This window comes from Mixophyes fleayi, chromosome 3 (genome assembly GCF_038048845.1).
Source record: "Mixophyes fleayi isolate aMixFle1 chromosome 3, aMixFle1.hap1, whole genome shotgun sequence".
Taxonomy (NCBI): Eukaryota; Metazoa; Chordata; class Amphibia; order Anura; family Limnodynastidae; genus Mixophyes; species Mixophyes fleayi.
The window spans coordinates 102,307,473-102,328,177 of record NC_134404.1 but is presented as its reverse complement, the minus strand read 5'-3'; the positions used below and the strand labels follow the sequence as shown (position 1 = coordinate 102,328,177).

General features: G+C 36.2%; 1 protein-coding gene across 2 annotated transcripts in view; it reads left to right on the top strand.

Moving 5' to 3' along the window:
- The window catches only part of SI (sucrase-isomaltase), a 209,472-nt gene that overhangs the window by 154,108 nt on the left and 34,659 nt on the right, over positions 1 to 20,705 (top strand). For both annotated transcript variants that reach the window (XM_075202075.1, XM_075202076.1), the window contains exons 41-50: positions 420 to 536; positions 2,236 to 2,384; positions 5,437 to 5,521; positions 6,332 to 6,388; positions 9,839 to 9,963; positions 10,846 to 10,934; positions 13,121 to 13,170; positions 16,108 to 16,278; positions 17,229 to 17,366; positions 18,659 to 18,859. In XM_075202075.1, coding sequence (XP_075058176.1) covers positions 420 to 536; positions 2,236 to 2,384; positions 5,437 to 5,521; positions 6,332 to 6,388; positions 9,839 to 9,963; positions 10,846 to 10,934; positions 13,121 to 13,170; positions 16,108 to 16,278; positions 17,229 to 17,366; positions 18,659 to 18,859 — 1,182 coding nt within the window. The remainder of the gene's footprint in view (positions 1 to 419; positions 537 to 2,235; positions 2,385 to 5,436; positions 5,522 to 6,331; positions 6,389 to 9,838; positions 9,964 to 10,845; positions 10,935 to 13,120; positions 13,171 to 16,107; positions 16,279 to 17,228; positions 17,367 to 18,658; positions 18,860 to 20,705) is intronic.

The window sequence follows — 20,705 nt, the reverse complement described above, 5'->3', positions numbered from 1 at the left end:
TTCCAACAAAATAGCAAAACAAAACCAAACAAAACCAAAACCAAAACCAAAACACGCAATGGCGGTTTTGCAAAACCAAAACCAAAACCAAAACATGACGGTAATCCAAATCCAAAACCGAATCCAAAACCAAAACACGGGGGTCAGTGACCATCTCTAGTTATTAGACTGTAGAGATATCATTGTATATTATAGATCTTTTCCTTAACAGATTGACGAGAGCCAGAATCAGAGTGACCAAGACTATGCAATTCATAAAATTTATGCCAAAACTAACTAAAATATAAAAAAGGGATTTTTGTGTATGACCAGATTTATAAAATAGAGATGCAATATTTATTTAATCATTTTCAAAATATATAATTATTTATTATCATAAGTTGAAGAAAAAAAATAACTGGTTCCTATTTTTTATTTAGACTGGAGCAGACATTTGTGGATTCTTCCAAGATACCACTTATGAATTATGTGCCCGTTGGATGCAGCTTGGAGCATTTTACCCATTTTCAAGGAATCACAATGGACTAGGATGGAAGGTACATTATACAAACATTAATAAATATTCATCATGTACTTATAGAACATGCTGAACCACATTTAGGGCCTGATTCATCTTAGGACAAAAGTCCATTTGCATGGCATATCTTGTGTGAAATAACTCTGCGCATTCGCCAGGACAAGACTTACGTCAATGAACACAATTGCATGTAAATCATGTTCTAACTCAAATGACACTTAGGGCTAGATTTACTAAGCTGCGGGTTTGAAAAAGTGGGGATGTTGCCTATAGCAACCAATCAGATTCTAGCTTTTATTTATTTAGTACCTTCTACAAAATGACAGCTAGAATCTGATTGGTTGCTATAGGCAACATCCCCACTTTTTCAAACCCGCAGCTTAGTAAATCTAGCCCTTAGACACTTACACTTCCTATGACTTGAAGGGCGGAACATGAGAGGGAAAGGGCAGATCATCATCATCATCATTTATTTATATAGCGCCACTGATTCCGCAGCGCTGTACAGAGAACTCATTCACATCAGTCCCTGCCCCATTGGAGCTTACAGTCTAAATTCCCTAACATACACACACACACGGGTCAGTTTGATAGCAGCCAATTAACCTACTAGTATGTTTTTGGAGTTTGGAGAACATACAAACTCCACACAGATAAGGCCATGGTCGGGAATTGAACTCATAACCCCAGTGCTGTGAGGCAGAAGTGCTAACTACTTAGCCACCGTGCTGCCCTATCCTAGACAATGTACAGTGAGGTCATGCAGAGAGCGTGCCAACGCAGATGCACCTGATTTAAGTTATGGGTTTCTCCTATGTATGTGTTTTGTAACCGTATCATTTGCACCAGCTGGTGCAAGTGCCAAATGATAGTCATGACTAACATAGCATTGTCTCCGTTTTAAAAACTACGCATATGCTTTCCACTAGATAGCACAGAACATGTGTATGCAAGTAAGAGAAACTATACAAATGGATCGTATGTACAGTACACATTAAGAAACATCCTGATATATGTATTTAATGTATAAAACAAATTCAAGCACATATGTTTATTAATGATTATAGTATTATGAGTTGTTCATTTATTTTATTTTCTAAAAAACATTTTTGCATTCAGATGGTACTTTATATTGCCCATATGTATGTGCTAATCCTGCACTGTGTTCTGTCTGTTTACATACAGCAAGTCATTTTTAGTTAAAGCGCATGTATACCTACATTCAAACGAAAATGCTTATATTTGAATACGGACAAACGTAAACTCAAGTTCCGTGCTCATTTATAAAATGCTACTTTTGTGCAGGTTTTGTTTGATTAATCAGGCCTTTTATGTCCTCAGGAAAAGAGTTGTTGATGCTCAGAAGGCTGGAAAGGGTTTCACAACTATTACTAAAGCAAAAGTCTGTGTATTAAATAATTATTTAGTTTATGTTTATATAAGCTTTACAAGTTAGAAAATGATCAGGTTACATTTTAGGTAAAGAATAATGTATGTATACAGATCACTTGTATGATTCATAGATTATCACTGTCATACAGATGATCCTTCAATATGCTGTTGTAATCAGTGGCTAATGTAATACAACCCATAATGCAGCTTGATGCTTCTGTGCTTCCTGCTTGACAACAGGGTTGCTATAAATACTCTGGCCAATTTTATGATACCCAGGTGTAGTGCCATTACTAATGTTATTACACATTTTCTTTTTATTGTAGAGACAAGATCCAGTAAGCTTTGATGCAGCATTTGAAGGCTTATCAAGAAATGTCCTGAATATTAGATATACCCTTTTACCTTACTTGTACACCTTATTATTTGATGCTCATACAAAAGGTTCCACTGTAGTGAGACCACTGCTACATGAGTAAGTAGCTGATTTAATTGTATATAGTATTATTAAACACCTAGGTACTGTATAAGCTACCATTTAAAATTCTGGGACATTTACCATATATAATTTGAGATATGTGGCGCTTTGTCAATTGAAACAACAGCTTGAAATAAATAGAATTACTGAGTTCCCCAAAGTCCTTGAGTTTATATGTGGTAGACTTGTATTATATTGCACTTTAGCCTGTATTATTTAGACTTACTATTTGTAATAGCATTTTTCGAAGCATTATTCAGTACCTGAATTGGTACTCAATAGCTTCTGCATTTGTGTTACTACTGCAACTAAAATATTTTTCAATATTTTTCAGTGTGATAAAAGTGTATATTTCATGTTTTTGTCCATAATTGCATTATTCTCATGTGAATGTGTTTGTAGCACAGCATCACTTGTAGTAGAAAACAGATTTGAATGTCCGTCCAGAAAGTAGGTTCTTTCAGTTGATGAAGAATAGTATGTGTCAAACAGGTTTTAGTCCTGTTAATAAAGCAAAATGTATATCATTTTTTTTGGGAACCATGTTATCTTTCTTCATTGGTCTCTGGGGTTTAAAGGTAGCAGACGTCATTACTGGAAAAGTTAACAAAGTTGAGGCCAGTGGTGATTTAGTTCTTTCTAGCACATGAAACAAGTAGGTTTCCTTCTAGTCATATACTTTCTAAAGGTTTAACAAGCCACATGAGACTTAGGGCTAGATTTACTAAGCTGCGGGTTTGAAAAAGTGGGGATGTTGCCTATAGCAACCAATCAGATTCTAGCTTTCATTTATTTAGTACCTTCTACAAAATGACAGCTAGAATCTGATTGGTTGCTATAGGCAACATCCCCACTTTTTCAAACCCGCAGCTTAGTAAATCTAGCCCTTATTGATCTCATGATTCAGCCTCAGCTAAAGTACAGTTTTTACAAGGAGATCTCTGGCCAAAAACAATTGCAACACTGTACTTAAGTATATAAGAACTATAACTTCAACATACTATCATTGAAATTTAAAAAAGCAAGGTTAGCCTTTTATGAGTGTTTTAAAAAGGATTTGGCAAATTCTTCTAATTAACAAACAATAGACAGATTAAATGATCACATGATACGCAGTTTTCATTATTGAAGTGAAAAAAGTGAACGTGGACAAATTAACATGTTACTTAACAAATTGTTTACTGACAAATGTACTAAAATTGCTTGATGATGATAATATGTTTTTTTATTTTACTTTTTCAAAAATAATAAATATTTCACAAAACTTAATTCACTTAAATTTAATTCATAAATTAAATGTTAATAAGAGGTTTTTAAGAAGAAAATTTAGAATTTTCCATGAAGAGATGAATGTGAATTATATATATCTACATGTACATGTTGTAAACTTATAGAACAAAAAAAAAGTTAGATTTTTTTTTTACTCTTGTTTCTAATAACTTCTCTTTAAAATACTTTTTTAGTTTGCCTGTAATCTGTAGTTTTCTTTGCCTACAAATCAGGAGAATTTTTCACTTTTTCACCTCAGCAAACTTTTATTATCAAGAGTTTTCACCACACCATTGAACTACAAGGTTATTTAGTTGATTTGGTTCAACAATGTAGCCTATATTATACAAAAGTTTACATTTAAGCTTTCTACCAACCTCATCCTCTACAAATTTAAGATTAGCTCAATCTTAGTGTATCATGGACATTGTAGATATGCAGGCTAATTCTGACATGCTGACCAAATCTTTGGAACTCCCTACTCCACTTGACTCAAATCTTCCCCAATCTTCAGTCCTTGAAGTTCTCACTCAAAACTCACAGTTTCCAGCTCATCATTCCTACCACTTCATGACCATGTTATTTATCACCTTCTCTTCCTTCGCCTGCTATCTCCATTTTCTCCCAGTTGTTCCCTTTGTCTCTCACCACCCCTCCATCTAGAATCTAAACTCTCACAAACAGGGTCCTCTCTACCTATTGTCCCATGTCTGTCTACTGTCTGCCTGCCTTGTACATCCTTTTATGTATTTTGCTGCACTCTGTATGAGTCCCCATAGCATTAATCACACTCATTTGTGTTACTTATGTGTATTACTTAATCTATTTGTTACTTGCTTCTGTATCCAGCACTACGAAACCTGTGGCACCTAATAAACAAATAAATAATAATAATAATAATAATAATAATAATAATAATAATAATAATAATAATATTATGAATAAAAGAAGTGTTTTTCCTAAATCAGGCACGCTCATAGCAGATATACAGGTATAGGTTGCCCATTTTAAAAAGATCAATTGAGGTTGTAAAAGCAATAGAATGAAGTAAGCACAATGCTCTTTTTTATCTGCTGCCTGTCTCAATAAATATGGCACCACCAGTATCCCCAAATTTATTTTTATATCAAAATATAAATATAGTTATTTGCAAGTATAGGTGTTGACTAGAACATTAGGAACTAACATATTTTGGTATAGACATAATGATAATATCTTTGATATATATCATGCAAAAAGCCAAATCCAGTTATGAGGTCTCTGATTTTATGAAAGGTCTCGCTTTAATTTCACAAATTTTTTCTCTACAGTTGACAACATAAAGAACACAGAAGAGGTCTTATTGTTGTATTCGGATAACATAAAAACACATAAAATGTGTTGGAATTATAAAATAAAGTAAAATAAAAGTGGTATGTCAAATCAACCACCCCCAGAAAATGGATATCAGGGTGACAATAGGTCAATTGCCTTCATACCACCCCATGTGATTGCACTCACGTTATAAATATGTATTTGCATCTTTAAGAAATGTTGTGAAAAGGCGATCTTCTGTAATTATTCTTAGACGCCCCCATATGCAGATCTATAAACAAATCAAGTCTCCCAAACCACATTGTAGGATATCAAATTTATACAGAAAGGAAAAGACAACAAAACAATTGAGGTTGTAGGTTGAAGACTTTTATACTCCAGCATAAATTTCAGCTCTAGTTACTGTTGTTATTTGGTTTACTCTATTTAAATATGAAATCACAATAACCAATTATTTTACTTTTAGATTCGTTGAAGACAAAAATACATGGGATGTGTATAAACAATTCTTGTGGGGACCAGCGTTCATGATCAGTGCTGTGCTTGAAAAAGTGAGTCAAGTTTTACATTCCATATAAACGTTTAAGCTTGATATGAAGTAGTCTGATTGTTCCAGTCAATTTAAATTAACATAACAAAAGCTTTTCTTCAGCACTACTTTTTAATTGTATTTATTTAGATATTTTATAATTTATAAATTATTGTTTATTTAAGTAAGTTTGAAATCCAGTACAAGTTTTCAGATCCTACTTGGCTTGGCATGTGTGCACCATTTATCATTTCACCTTGGTTTTTGACAAGCTGTAAAGATTTGGACTGAGATAGCAAAAATCTTTCTAGTTCCTATGGTGACTGTACAGAGATACTTCTTCCTCTTCTCTGTATTTATTCATTAATTATAATATTTAAGTGACATTAATTTATGTACCATGCAACAGTTAAAAGTGTATATTTTCACTGTGTGGTATTGTTAGTATTGTATTTGTGTTTGATTGATAACACATTTGTTTGCACCCCCCCTACCTAGAATGATTATGTTAATGAAAAAAAAACCCCAATAAAAACCAGTACCTGCTTTAAGTCAGCAAGGTGCTTTAGAGTTTATTGCCCCTGGGAGAGCAGGCAGATCCTCATCATACACTAACACTGCAGAAGCTGCTATTACACTCCATATACAGCCAATTAATCTAACTCTCATGCAATTTACCTATTGAGATATTTCTGGCACTGAAATGCTTGTTTGTCTCTTCTGACAGTATATAATCCAATACATTATATGTCCACATACATTATCTAGAGATTACAGCAAATAAACTAATATATGTAAAAAATCACTTATGTGTGTCTCTTTTTAATCCTAGGACGCATTAAGTGTAAATGCCTATTTCCCAAATACAGTTTGGTATGATTATCACACGGTAAGTATGTTTGTGAATACACCTAAAATATTTATTCATTAAAACAAGGACAATTATCACAGTATGCATATAACATAGACACATGATTTGCTACTAAGTTGCCAAAAAAGGTTAGGTAGTCCTCTGTGATGAAATGACCTAGACCAGGGGTGTCCAACCATTTAGTTTCCCTGGGCCACATTGGAAGATGACAAGTTGGTTTGGGACGCACATAAAATACACTAACGATAGCTGATCATCCAAAAAAACATAGAAAACATAGTTAACATATAAGACTTACTTGGAAATGAAATTAGCGTTACTTGGAAATGAAGTTACCACGCGGGCCGCGGGTTGGACAAGCCTGACCTAGACCTTGGAATCTCACAGTTGGATCATCAGCTACAAGAAGACCAACCTGACTCCTTCCCAGCAGATGGTCTTCCAGGGACTGCTGTTTAACAGCCAGCAGAGGGAGTTCTTGCCAAATAAAAAATCCTCTTATTACTTAAATTTGTGAAGTCCATTTTAGCTTGCAGACTGGTCTTGGGCTCACCTTTGCATAAAAGTCATATGCTGATGATGCTCTCCACTTTTAAAGCAGTGCAATTTGCACGGGTTCATTTGAGGGAGTCCAGAATAAACTCATTTAGAAATGGAACAAATCTTAACATGGGGTTTGATTCATTAAGGATCTTAACAGTCAGTATTTGATTTATGTGCAAAACAGAATGCTAATTTGCACCCCTTGCATTGTAACATGGTTTTGTCCAGGAGACTGAAATAAGAAGTTTCTCAAGTTAAGATCCTTAATGAATCAGGCCCATAGTCTAACCAGACAGTTTATCAAACTGTCTCCATGACTGCACCAGTTTCTCCTCTGGCGTCTGACAAGTGACATCCTCAACAGAGGATGCTCCTTCGCCATTTGGGAATGAATATTGGTGACTACAGACGCATGCCTTCTTCTTTTGGGGCTGTCACTCTTCAGTGCCTTTTCCATGTTCTTTGGGTCCCAGAGGAGTCAAAGCTTTTAATAAATGTTCTGGAACCCAGAGCGCCCTAGTCAGAGCATGCCCATTCTTGTGAAGAAGGAGAAGAATGACATGCTATTGGCATACCTCCAAGAGTGCTCTGTGCATGAGAGAAACCAGCAGGCTCACACAATGGGCCAAGTGAAACATTCTGCGGTGTGTTCATCCCAGTGGTGGAGAACTGGGAAGCAGACCTTATCAGTAGTTAGACACTTAATCTCATGAAATGATCCCTTCACCCATAAATCTTCTGGCAGATAGTAGTCAGGTGGGGTCAACCAGATGTTCATATGATGGCATTGCAGATAAACCACAAGGTGGAGCGCTTCAGGTGAATGGATCAAAAAGTGTTATTGGTAGATGTCATGTCGATACCTTAGGACTTCTGTCTGATTTAACTATTCCTTCAGGAAGCTATACCTCTCTAAGTGCTAAAGGAGGTAAAAAGAGGTTACTCTGATGGCATGAACTGGCCGATAAGATGTGGTATTCAGACATTCTCAGCAGAGAACCTGTTGTGCTGTTTGCATCTAAGACCATACCTACTAATTCAGGGACATTTGCTTAATCAAAGTTTACCTGGGCTGGCTTTAGCAACATGTCTGTTGAAGCCATGATTCTTACAGTTATTGGGCTTCCTGGACAATATTATTCAGAGTATGGTCAAGCCCAGAAGGCTGGATTCTGCTAAAAGTTATCACAAGATCAGAAAGATGTACATCTCCTGGTGTAATCTGGCTACGTCACAGCAAGGAGAGTTTCATCAACATAGAAAGAGGTTCTTTACTGTAATGGCAGTTAAGCTGTGAAACTAACAGAATTAATAAATGGGTTGGATGCCTTACAAGAAATGGTATAAAGCTATAATCAGCAGAGGATATTAAAGGGGTAACTGATCCAGGGAATTTATCTGACAAATACTTTTGCAGTCTGGAATATACTTTTTTTTATGTCCCAGGTGAGGCTAAATTGGCAAATGTTACACTTGTTTAGTTTTGCAATCCTCTGGATGTTATCTTTTTCAACCTTATCATCAGCTTCATCATCATTTAGTTATATGGCGCAGGCAGGGCCGGTGCAAGGGTTCTCAGCGATCTAGGCAAAATGTCAAAATACCGCCTCCGTCCCCTCCGCGAACACACTAAATACCTGCCTTACAGACCCTTACATACTTGACGTGCTTTTGTGTTTTTAAAAAAACAAAAAAGATAAGCTTTACCTCCCCCAGCGGTCCAGATGCAGTGATGTTTGATGCAGAACGCTGTCCAGACTCCACTGCAGACACAGGATTTCTAGAGGGGAGATTTCCAGGTGTTAGATTTCAGAACAAAAAAACTTGACACAATAAGCCTATGAATTGTGCACTTGTTAAAGGCAATGGACGGCCCTAACATGTCCCTTCATCAAACATATGTTCCTTCATCACACCACTGCACCCGTCTCTGCTTTACACCCCTGCACCCCCCTCTGCATCACACCACTGCACCTCACTCTGAACCACACCACTGCACCCGTCTCTGCATCACACCACTGCACCACCCTCTGCATCACTTGCAAATAATGGTGTAGAAATTGTACACCAAAGTTTGCTAGTTAAATATAGAGCATGAGGTGCCAAAAAAAGTCATTTTACCCCCACGTACTTTGCAAGTCAAATATAGAACATGGGGTGACAAATAATAATCATCCCCCCCTTTTTTTTTTAACCTCCCTACTTCCTAGATTGGACTTTGGGCACCCTCTTTTTAAAAAATTAAATAAATAATTAGATTGTATTTACTCGCTCTTTTTTCTCTTGAAGTTTGTTCAGCAGATGCAGGGGGCTCTTCAAACTTCTTCTCTCTTCTCTCTTCTCCAATGGCTGCCCAAATGCTCCTCGGCTTCTTCACACAGAAGAGGGGGGGTGGAACGGAGTGGTGCATGCTGGAAGGGGTATCGGGAAATAACTTTACTCACACTGTCTGTCACTGACAGTTTGAGAACATGGGCAGAGGCGCAGCTGAAGAGAGAGATCACATGATCACTGACTGCCGTCAGTGATCATGTGAGAGTGCGGCCATTGCAAATCAGCCGGTGCCACGCCGTTGCGGCACCTCTGCCCCCAACCCGCTGACTAGATTAGAAAATCTAGTCAGTGGAGCCCTGCAGGTCCCGACACCCTAGGCAACTGCCTAATGCAAGCGCCGGGCCTGAGCGCAAGCAAATTCGGTAGCACTTTACAAATGGAAACAAAAACAGTAATAAAACAATACTGGGTATTACGGACAGAAAGTGAGGTAAGAAGGTCCTGCCCGCAAGCTTACAATCCACCTTAATCTGTAACTTAATATAATTAAATTTTCTTTTTTTCCACAGAGTATTTTCATTTAAAAAAAAAAGTATAAGTCATTGAACAAGCAATGTGGAAAATGTGTCAGCAATGTTCATTTATTTTTAGGGTATTAAAGTTGATAAACGTAGAGATTGGAAAGTGCTGCCAGCACCAATTAACCATATTAATCTTCATGTACGGGGTGGCTACATTTTACCGCAACAAGCTCCTGCCTTCAACACACAGTTTAGGTATGTACTAGATTTGCTTAAAAAGCTATAAAAACACAACTTTCACCTATTTCTTAAAAAATAAAATCCCAAATACTGTATAAGGAGGGTATATACATGGAGTTGCACTGCTTGGTCACTTAAACGTTTTCAGTACAAATTAATGTAAAAAAGTCATATTTTGCTGCTGTCTGTTTCCTGTTTTTGACCTTGGCCGCAATTGAGCCAGTGTAGCTAGAAGTGAAGTATGTGCTCAAAGTTTCAATGAGCCAGACAGCATATATTTTTAAAAGCTACCTGGTTTCAAAGGTCAGGGCAGTACATATGGAACAAGGTATATTTAATCGTGTCCATATAGACCTTGATCTAATTAATCACGTGCCTGCCAGATGACAATTTAGTTGTACAAATGGTCAAATTGAATTAATCCAAATGTTCAAGCACAAGGCTGAACATACAGATTACCATGCAAAAATATGCACCCATACTTCTGTGACCGCACACAGTGAAATTTGTTTGCTTTGTCATCAGGGGAGGGCTGGCAAATTTTAGCTCGGGGGGCAAGTCTCGACTCAGTAGCCTATTTTAAAGAAACAAAAATGCAAGTGGACTGTGAACAGCCCAAGTTAGCACACTAAAGGACCAACCCAGGGGGTGTATGCCCCCCCTCCAGCCCAGCCTGCCCTTGTTTGTCATAAAACCCAATAAAATCTAATTTTATATGAATGGCTTAGTATCATGAGCATTTATAATTTTTCAGCTCGTCCACAGTACAGTAGTTGGTCAGTTTTTGTTAAACATTATCAAATTGTCCAACCAAATTAAACCAGCTAGTTGTCAGCTTAATACTCAATTCCTCTTTTTTTAATAACTTCTTTATTATTTTGCCTATTTTTTTAATAGTCGTTTGAATCCAATGAAGCTTTTGGTTGCTTTGGATGACAATCAAAATGCTGATGGACATCTTTTCTGGGATGATGGTAAAAGCATTGGTAAGCTCCCATACTTTGCAATATTATCATTTAATCACATTTTTGTTTAAAATTAGATCAGTGCATTGAGTAGTATATGAATATGGAATACATATGCCAAATGAAGGGTATGGAATAAGTTAAGTTCAAAGTGAAAGATGTCCCATAAAGAAGCAAATCGTAGAGTTGGCCACAAAAAAATGTGAGCCAAAATATGACATCAAATTTGTGGTTGTTCAAGTGTATTTTGAGTTAGGACATGTGACACTTGTAATCTAGGTTATAGATGCGTCCATCACCGTCATCGTCAATATAAAAAATTACACAATGCCTTAGGGACGTAAAATCACACGCATCCTAAATGTGTATATAAAGAAGTAAGAGCATCTCTAAGGGGCATGGTTGACTTGGTCTACATTAAGGATGAGCGGGCTCGAATTCCGCTAATCCTAGCCCACCCGAACAGTACGGATCAGACGGGTATTTCCGGCGCAAAAAAAATGAAAGTGAGGCTCTGACGTCCAAGTCTCGCATCGGATCTCGCGAGACTCGGATGTCATAAATTCCCCGCTTGCGGCCGCCATCTTCATTTGGGCTGAGATCAGGGAAGAGGGTGGTTGGGTTTAACAACATTAAACTGGGAAGGGATGGAAAGAAATTGGAGTGTACGTGGGACAAGCATCTTGCTCAGAGGTGTTAGACAAAGATGTCTAGGCAGCAGCCTAAACATTGGGACATAAGTTAAGCATATTATTATATTTCTACAGCTATTACGAGCAATAATGTATATTTCTGCAGATTGAATGTAATGATTACTAATTATTATTATGCCATTTCACAGGAAGAGAAATCATTATGTAGGTATATTGTCAACAACTGTATACTGTATTCCATAACATAGTTATCAAGCACTACTATAAGTGACATATGGAAGGAAAACCATTGTGGCACTAGGACAAATAAAGATCATCAGTGATATATTCATATCAAGAGCTCTCACAAATGTAGCTTGTGAGTTCATTAACCAAATACTGAACATAGTTACATCTTTTTATTTAAATCGATTTTTATTTGAATTTTACAGATTTATCAAGGTATGAGGGTACAGAAAAAGAATTTGGCAGTGGAATGGTGTGGTATACTTAACATAAAATGGATTCTTAGATAAACAATTAAAACAGTGTTATATATGAAGTAAGCCACAAATTTAGAAAGGGATAAAATGTATTATAACCATTCTAGAAACTTGGTTGAGAGGGGTTGGAGAAAGCAAAAGAAGGAAAAACATAGGGATGTCATTATAGGGACAGGGGAGGAAAGAAGAGAGGGAAACTGGGCTCTCTGTCGGCTTTAGAACCAAATAGTTGTAGGTGGAAAGTCTTTTATGTGTGTGAGGTTGAGCTAGGTTCATAATATTGTGAGGTGTTCAGAATAGACTGGAAATTAGTGGAAATGAATGTTATTGAGGTTAATAATAGTGTAGGAGTGAAAAAAAATAAAATATGGATTTTAGCACTTTTTATGCTTTTTTTAAAAAAAAATCAGAACCAAAAACCCAAAATCAGAACCAAAACCTTTCGTGGGGTGTTTTGGCAAAACAAATCAGAACCCAAAACCTCAAGCTAATCAGAACCCAAAACCCAAAACACCAAAAGTGGCCGGTGCACACCCTTAGTCTACATGCCCTCAACTTATATGTGAATGCCCTCCTGAAAACACATTGGGAGGGATCATTTTACTTTTAACTTTAGTAGAGTGGTTAAAATATATTTTGAGGACAAACAGCATGATATATTTTAAACTCAATCAATAATCAAGTTGCTGCTTGACGATTATATACTATTTTCTTGTACAGTTTGGCTAATTCAAAATATTTTGCTGTACACACCAAAATGTTTGACAAATATAGCCATCCTCAGTTAAAAATACATCACATATTTACTAATCCTCTTTTTATTTTGGCAGTAATCTACAAATGTATTTATTTTTCTATTTAAATTTCTTACAATAAAATTAATTCCGAATGCTAACCAATCACTTTTTTATGCATATTTGTATAGCCCCCCGATTGTCTATGAAGAATGCTGCAAGCCCCAAATGATACATACTCTATACTAGTTCATTATAATGTCTGAGTGTGTCAATGAAAGATAAATATTTGTAGGACATTCATGATAGTGTTATAATCCACTATACCTTTTTTCAAGATTCAATTGAACGAGGCATCTATATTTTGTATGAATTCCATGCAAGCAATGTAAGTATATATATATTGTTTATTACTAAAGAACTGCAATGTAGCTGTAAAAGTTAACCATGATGTAATCCTGAAATAGTAGCAGACAGAAAGAATGACAAACTGACACAAAATATGTGTAAGAACATAAGTTAACAAAAATATAAAAAATATGTTTACTTAGCTTCAATAAAGTTGATAACACATAAATGATTCTTCAGAATCACCACATGGAGAATCAACTTTCAGTGAGCAGCCTCCAGGTTGAATCATGCATCCTAGGATTATTATGGGGGAAATTAGCAAGGTGTTCTCCTGGGTGTGGTAGGGTTTTCCGGCTGAAATAAATCTGACACTGTACAGCCCGACAAAAAAATAGTGATGACTACAACCCCGGTAATGGCCAAATTGCGACTTACATTGTGACTGACAAGTGCTATTTGCGGCTGCTTGAATTCTCTCCACCTCGAAAAAACGGCCTTGCAAAACCTGGACGGTAACAAATGACGTCATTTGTAATGATCCGAAATGGAAACTGCGGTTTTTAAGCGGCAATGCCTGTACCCACAGCATGGATAATGTAATCCGGGGTTGTAGTCATCACTATGTTTTTGTCGGGCTGTAGAATGTCGGATTTATTTCAGGCGGAAAAATGACTACCACCGGTTCTCCTATTAGAGAACTGTGAAAAAAAATAATATCTTCACAGTGCCCTCCTTTTATAGGTATTTGCTTAAATGAGAATAAATGTTGATGCAAAATGAACTTTAAAAAGTAGATGGCAGTATAGCACTCCATATACTGTTTGTATGATATATATTAAATATAAATAATGTATTTGTTGTTTTAAATTCAATAGTACTTTGTAATACCAAACATCCCTTATTTGTTGCCTTAGATTGCAAAATATTAGTCTAGTGCCATAGGTGGAAAATTCCTAGACTTGCTACATATAAGCTTGATCTCACTTTAATCATAATTTATAGTGATTTTTTTATAATATAAATCCATCCTGTCACAAAGCATTATGAAAGACTGATAACTACAAGCAAAAAGTAGCTATAAACAATCAGAAAAAAGGCTACAACTTTGAGTTAAACAATTTATAACAAGAAACAAAGGGGGTATTAGCTAACAGTTCAAACCATGCACAAATCCCAATGCAACCACTGGCATCTCCCGTCACCAGCTCACAGACCCACAATATTCATACCACAGACTACTGCAATAACCTGCCCTACTCTGAGATCCCTAATTATCTTCCAAACCTCCTTAGATGCAATAAGCAAACCTTTAATTGATGACATGACCTCCAAATGTGCTGTGACTCTAATGTGTATATACACAGGTCTGCTCTTTATATGCAGTATTCCCCAAAGCTTTTTTCCCATGAAACAGAAGGCCACTCCTGTTATTCTGCAGGACTGAACCCTCTGAATTATGTGCTGGGGTGCTGAAATACTGAATATGCTGTATGCCAGGCACTCCTTTCATTCACAGTGCAGGTGTCAGTTAGTGTTGCAAATGCCCTGGATATCACCTACATGCTATATTTCGCTGCAATCTAATATATAAAGCACTTGTAGCACTGACACTTGTACCATTAGGAAAAGCCTGGCATTTAATGATTCCAAAATACTGTGCACCTCCCACACAGCATCGAGCATTGAGAATCTATGGCCATAGGACCACATGTTCTCCTTTCAAATGTATGTGAACAAAGGCAGCTAAATTTTGCATGTAAGGAACTAGGGATACCAGTGGCATAAGAGCCAGCCGAATATACAGATGTATCAGTATCATCACCGGAGAGAAAGTACCAGAGATTAACCTATGCATTCAAAAAGAGAGGTAAATCATTATATATCTGTATGTGTAAATTAGATGGTACGTATTTGTGTTAAAGTATATATATGTCTAATATATACACTTATACACTATGTCTAGGGCTTAGTGTGCATATGTCTGTGGGCATAAGAATACAAGGGTGACTATGTTAAAAACTGCAGCCTGCCAGTGGAATTCTATAGCTGGTCGTGGATGTGAGTTCTTATTTGGCTATGAAAACATCCAGTGTCAGAGTGGCCCACCGGGACACCAGGGAAATCTTTCTGAATCAAACCTTCTAAAAGGAAAAATTGAGACGTTGCCTTTAGCAATCATTAAGATTCTAGCTATCATTTATCTAGTACATTCTAGAAAACAATAGCTAGAAACCGATTGGTTGCTATGAGCAACACCTTCATTTTTTCTTTTTCGAAGGTTTGATAAGTCTACAATCTTACCCCAAATGTTTATTAACTGCTTTTAGAGATACATATATCATTGACATACAAGATTGGTTTTAATCTGTTAACGATATTTCTCTCTCAATGATGAATGGTCCCAGAAAAGCTATGCAACTGAGTCCAGTTAAAACCAAAACTAAGTAATGGTAGTGATCTGCTCTCTCTAGCATTATAGCATAAATTACCTGTGATAGTTAAAGTTTTCTTATATTTCTCTGGAGCATAATACTTACCTTAATTGTTACCATGTTAATGATTCTGGGGCAGCAATGTAAGCCTATAAGTGTACAGGGTGGATTATACCAGTATGCCACCTTGCAATTGTTGTGGCTATTTGTGTGCCAGGCTAAGAAAAGTGGGTGATCTCCAGAAAAGGATTATTTTTGTAGTGAAAACACTATTTTTGTGTTAACCAGTGAAATCATATACCTAGAAAATCTTTTCTAGATAATTCCCTAAAAACAAATCACATGTACTTGCTAGTAAACAAAAAAGATGTCCGAAAAAGCTGTAAAAGTGTAATAAACACTTTTAAAACTGCTATTGTCTTTCTGTTTATGTGATAACAATTTTGAACTGTAATCTATTGAGCTGTAACTGTAAACTGTAATCTATTGATAGAACAAAAATCAGAAGCCTGACTAATGTTATCTGTATGTATTCATTTCAGGGTGCCATTACCTTGAAAGTAACACATGCCAACTACAAGGACCCAAATAATCTGATATTTGATGAAATTAAAATATTTGGCTTGTCAAAATCTCTCACAAATCTAATTGTGAAAAAAGATGGCGTAATACAACCGTCCTCCCATCAACTTTCATACGATAACTTTAACAAGGTAAATATAACATGTCCAGCAAAAGATGGGGCAGATCTATCTGAATGGCTGTGAATTTACCTTTGTTGTTTAATAAATATTAAGAATTAATCTATGGTACAATACAGAACATTATACGCACATATATTCTGACACGCAAAAGAGTAACTAAACCCTACAGTGTCTAAAAGGGGAGTGTTTATAAGAAACTGATGTCTGTTGTTTCAACTAGCCTGCCCCTGTTCATTTAGATTTGTTCAGCAAGTTTGATTCAAATTCTTTACAATTGACCTGGTGGAAACACTACATGGTAGATGAAAAAGACAAAAACTCAATTAAAAGGATAGTTTGGGTACCTTGGTCAGGTAGTCAGAAGATTTGGACAGCTTGCTGAAAATAGTATGAGGCTGTTGGAATTGGCCTCTGTAAATGTACCCATGGATGGTCCTAATGTATATTATGGTGACAATGTCTTGGTGCAGAAACTAAAGGTCAGTCACAGATCCTAAGGAAAAATGTTGAAAGTGTTGGTCTTTGGAGTTATAAATAGCATAAAAGAGCACCTAGCTGAGCTTACGGTTACTCATTCATTCAGGCTGAGCCCATGTTTAGAGGGAAAACATTACTCCAGGTGGGGAAAACTGCTGCTAAGAAAGATGCATACACAAAATATCTGAGTCTGTTGAAGAGACTTTAACATCAAATAAATAGTTCTACATATCTTTATGTAATCTAGAATTTCATTTGTTGACAGCTAATAACGGGTATGCATCCACATCTAGACTTTATTCTAGATTGCAAGATCTCAGGAGCAAGATTCACCAACTATTTTATCTGACGTTGAACTATAGTTTCTGTTAGTTAGTGATAGCTAAATAAACAATACCAATAATTGATAGCATTAACCTGATGTATTACTACTTTGAAAACAAGCTAAAAAAATGTGTTGATTATGCTCTCCCCCACTGCAGATTGGTCATGTAACTGGTCTTAAACTACTGTTTGGAGAATCATACTCTCTGGAATTCAATGATAATAACAGATTTGACTGTCATCCTGAGGAAAATGCAAGCCCGGAATCTTGTGGAAAACGTGGATGCCTCTGGATTGTATGTACTTCAATGTTTTTTCAGAACTGAAATAATATAAGTTTAGGGAATGATTAATAGGAAACTGTTAAACTTATCAACTTCATCTTGTCACAGAGAACTTTTAATTATTTTGTCCTCTTTATAGTTATTCCTACTAATTAATCCTTTCAATTATTATATGTTTAACCTTTATTCTTTACCCGGCCTACTACTTTTAGTTTCACTTTAAGCCCTGCTTATTCTCTGTTCCATTTTATTCTCTCACAAGTTTAATTTGGAATAAATAGTTTCTCTAACTTATGAATGCACTTCCAATGTATGTTTTTTTAATTTACATTAATAAGTTTACTTTACCATTGACCTACAACATTTTACCATAGAGGATAGAACTGTTATAGCTTGTATGGACACTCAACTGTCACCAAAAATAAAAACAAAAGACAAACAAAAGTTCAGGTATTAGGAAAATATTCTTGGAATGTAACCATAGAATAAACCAAAATAAATATTTGTTAAGTTGTTATTTTCTCTATAGCAATAAATTCATAATTTTCGAAGGCCAGACAAAGTTCTTAAAAAACCATGGTACAGAGCACACCCATAGTCCTTCAGTAGATACTGTATTCTGCTGAGATTATTTCAGAAAAAGGTATACTACTATTAGATACAATTCATTGCTATGTATATCTCTATGACAATGTAATGTTTATTATCACATATCCAATGTCATCATGATATTTAAAGATAATAAACATACACCTTTGTTTAAATGTTCAATCTGCTGGAAGTTGTTTCAGATTACTTAACACAAGAAGATCCGAGTGTGTTTCTGTTCCTTCTGGTCCCCACTCAAGTTACTGTTTTATGTTTAATAGAATAACCTGTGCATTCATTAGTTTGATAGACATATTTAAAGTTATTAAGGGTCATTTACTGACAAAATGCAAAGATGTGAAACCCCATAGCAACCAGATATTTGCTGTTACTGTCTATCTTGCTCTAGTTCACTCAATGACAGCTGCTAATTGGCTGCTCTGGCGTTTCTCTACATTTGCAAGTTGTAAGTTGTTAAATAAATAACTGTGATATATTAATACTAAATTGCCTTTTTGTGCACAAGATGTACCTTATATCTTCTTAATAGTAGATTAATGTTGCTCTATTGATGTTGTAAAAATAGAATGTTGCCACTTCCTTTTTTATTTCTACTAGCAGTAAAAAATATTATGCTTTTGGAAAATCTTATTATTTCTTTAAAACATATTTCTTTACTTTTTCCTTTGTTTTAACTGTTTTGCTTTGGTTTACAGGCTACCACAACTTCTAATGTTCCGTACTGCTTCTATCCGAGCACTTTCGGTTATACTGCCAGCAATGTGCAAAGCACAGCTACTACTATAACAGCACAGCTACAAAATGCACAGTCATTTGTACGTTATGACATCTCTCCACCAATAAACAACCTTCAACTTACAGTTATATATCATGAAAATAATATGCTACAATTTAAGGTAAAACTTTCTTTGAATTGATTATTTTTTAGATTTTATAACAGCATACAAATGTCAAACACATAATCCATGTTCTACTTTCGCAATACAATTATTGCATATTTCATTTGTTTTTTACCATGCCTTCAAATCCCAGATACCGTACAGGTGGAGTAGCGTTCATTTCAGTGAACAGTGCAAAATGGTTAATGACTGTGAAGAATCTGTGTTGTCTAAAAACAAATCATGGATTATGTTAGTAGTGAATAGCTTGAAATATTCATAGTAACTGAAAACATGTTTTATACCATTGAGCACCAGTTACTGTCAAAAATTCTACCCTATCTGTACATAGACAAACCGAACCCCCCTCCAAGCCTGGGGCACTGTATAATTGAGGCGGCTGGACCCTGCCCCCGCTTCACACAGCTCTGCTTGAAGGGGGAGAGTTGTGTGCACCTAACAGTAGTCCACGCAGCGTTGCTTATGTATATTATAGGGATAGTAAGAGTTGGAGAGCAGCCAAGCACTGTCTAATATTATAGCCATGCCCCATGCATGCTGGTCACACCCACTAGTATCGTGGTGTGAAACCCCCCTCTACAAATCCTGCATTTGCCCCTGCTGTATGGCATAATGAAACAAACAGAGGTAAAGTTATTGAAGCCTAGTTTGAAGAGAAAGCCAAATCATTGTTTTATAATATATATCAAAGCATGTGTATTACTAAGTATGGCAACCTATACTCTTTTTATCCCTGTGCAGAAAATTGCTATGTTGGGGGGGGGGGGGGGGTAATTAGCTATCTAAGCAGGCAGAGAATGACTGAGAGCTTGCCATGCTTGCTTTGCAGAAATGCCCTGTTTACATGTTTATATAGATGAATCGACACAGGTGCAATGTCAGTGATATCACAGCAGCTCAACTGATTGTTGCCTGTATTTACCTGTACTAGATCTCATTAGGACACTATGCTAAAGATATGAATTGTATCATTTAGACATGCTTTTGGATGAATGGTCCCTTGTATAAATAGATGCTGCTCATGATGATGATGATGGTGTGTCCCTATTTTCCAAGAACAGTTATGTTTTGACTTTGGAATTCTTTATCTCAGAATGTTTATTTTATATAAATAAGAATGTGTATCTGGTAAATCTGGTTATCAGGAGTATTGGATATAAGTACATTTGAGCCCAAGAGGAATCAATAGGTGACAGTTATAGACTGATAACCCATTCATACTGCACCAAAAACCCCGGTTTTTGCAGAGGCACGCTGAAAAACCCGGGTCTTGGTGCAGTATGAATAGTCCAACCACAAAATCCCGGGTCTAAAATCCCGGGACTTAGACCCGGGATTTTGCGAGGGGTAATTCCCAGGTTGGACCCCGCTCGCCTGCAGTATGAATGGTGCAACCCGTGTAATTCCCGGATCTCACCATTCATACTGTGAAAAAAAAAAAATTGCAAAGTAAAAAAAAATTATTTTAATTAATAAAAAATACATAACAAATGTTTACTTAACTTATTTTCAGCCAGCGGTGTCTCCGGTGCGTTGCCGGCTGTCAGGGGGACCTCTGGGTACTAAAATGACGTCATTTCTAATGGACTAGAAATTACGTCATTTTACGTCATTTTAGTACCCAGACACTTCATGCCTCAATGTGTGCCCTAGATTTTTACATAACAAATGTGAGTTATATGTACATTAAACATTCCTATTATTTGCTCAGTCATTTACATGCATCCATAATAATTAGCTGTTTACCATGACTTATATGTATCACTATTAAATCATCATTTACCCTTTTAAAAGTTTTCTAGATCCAATCATACATATTAGATACATTAATATAATAATTTAA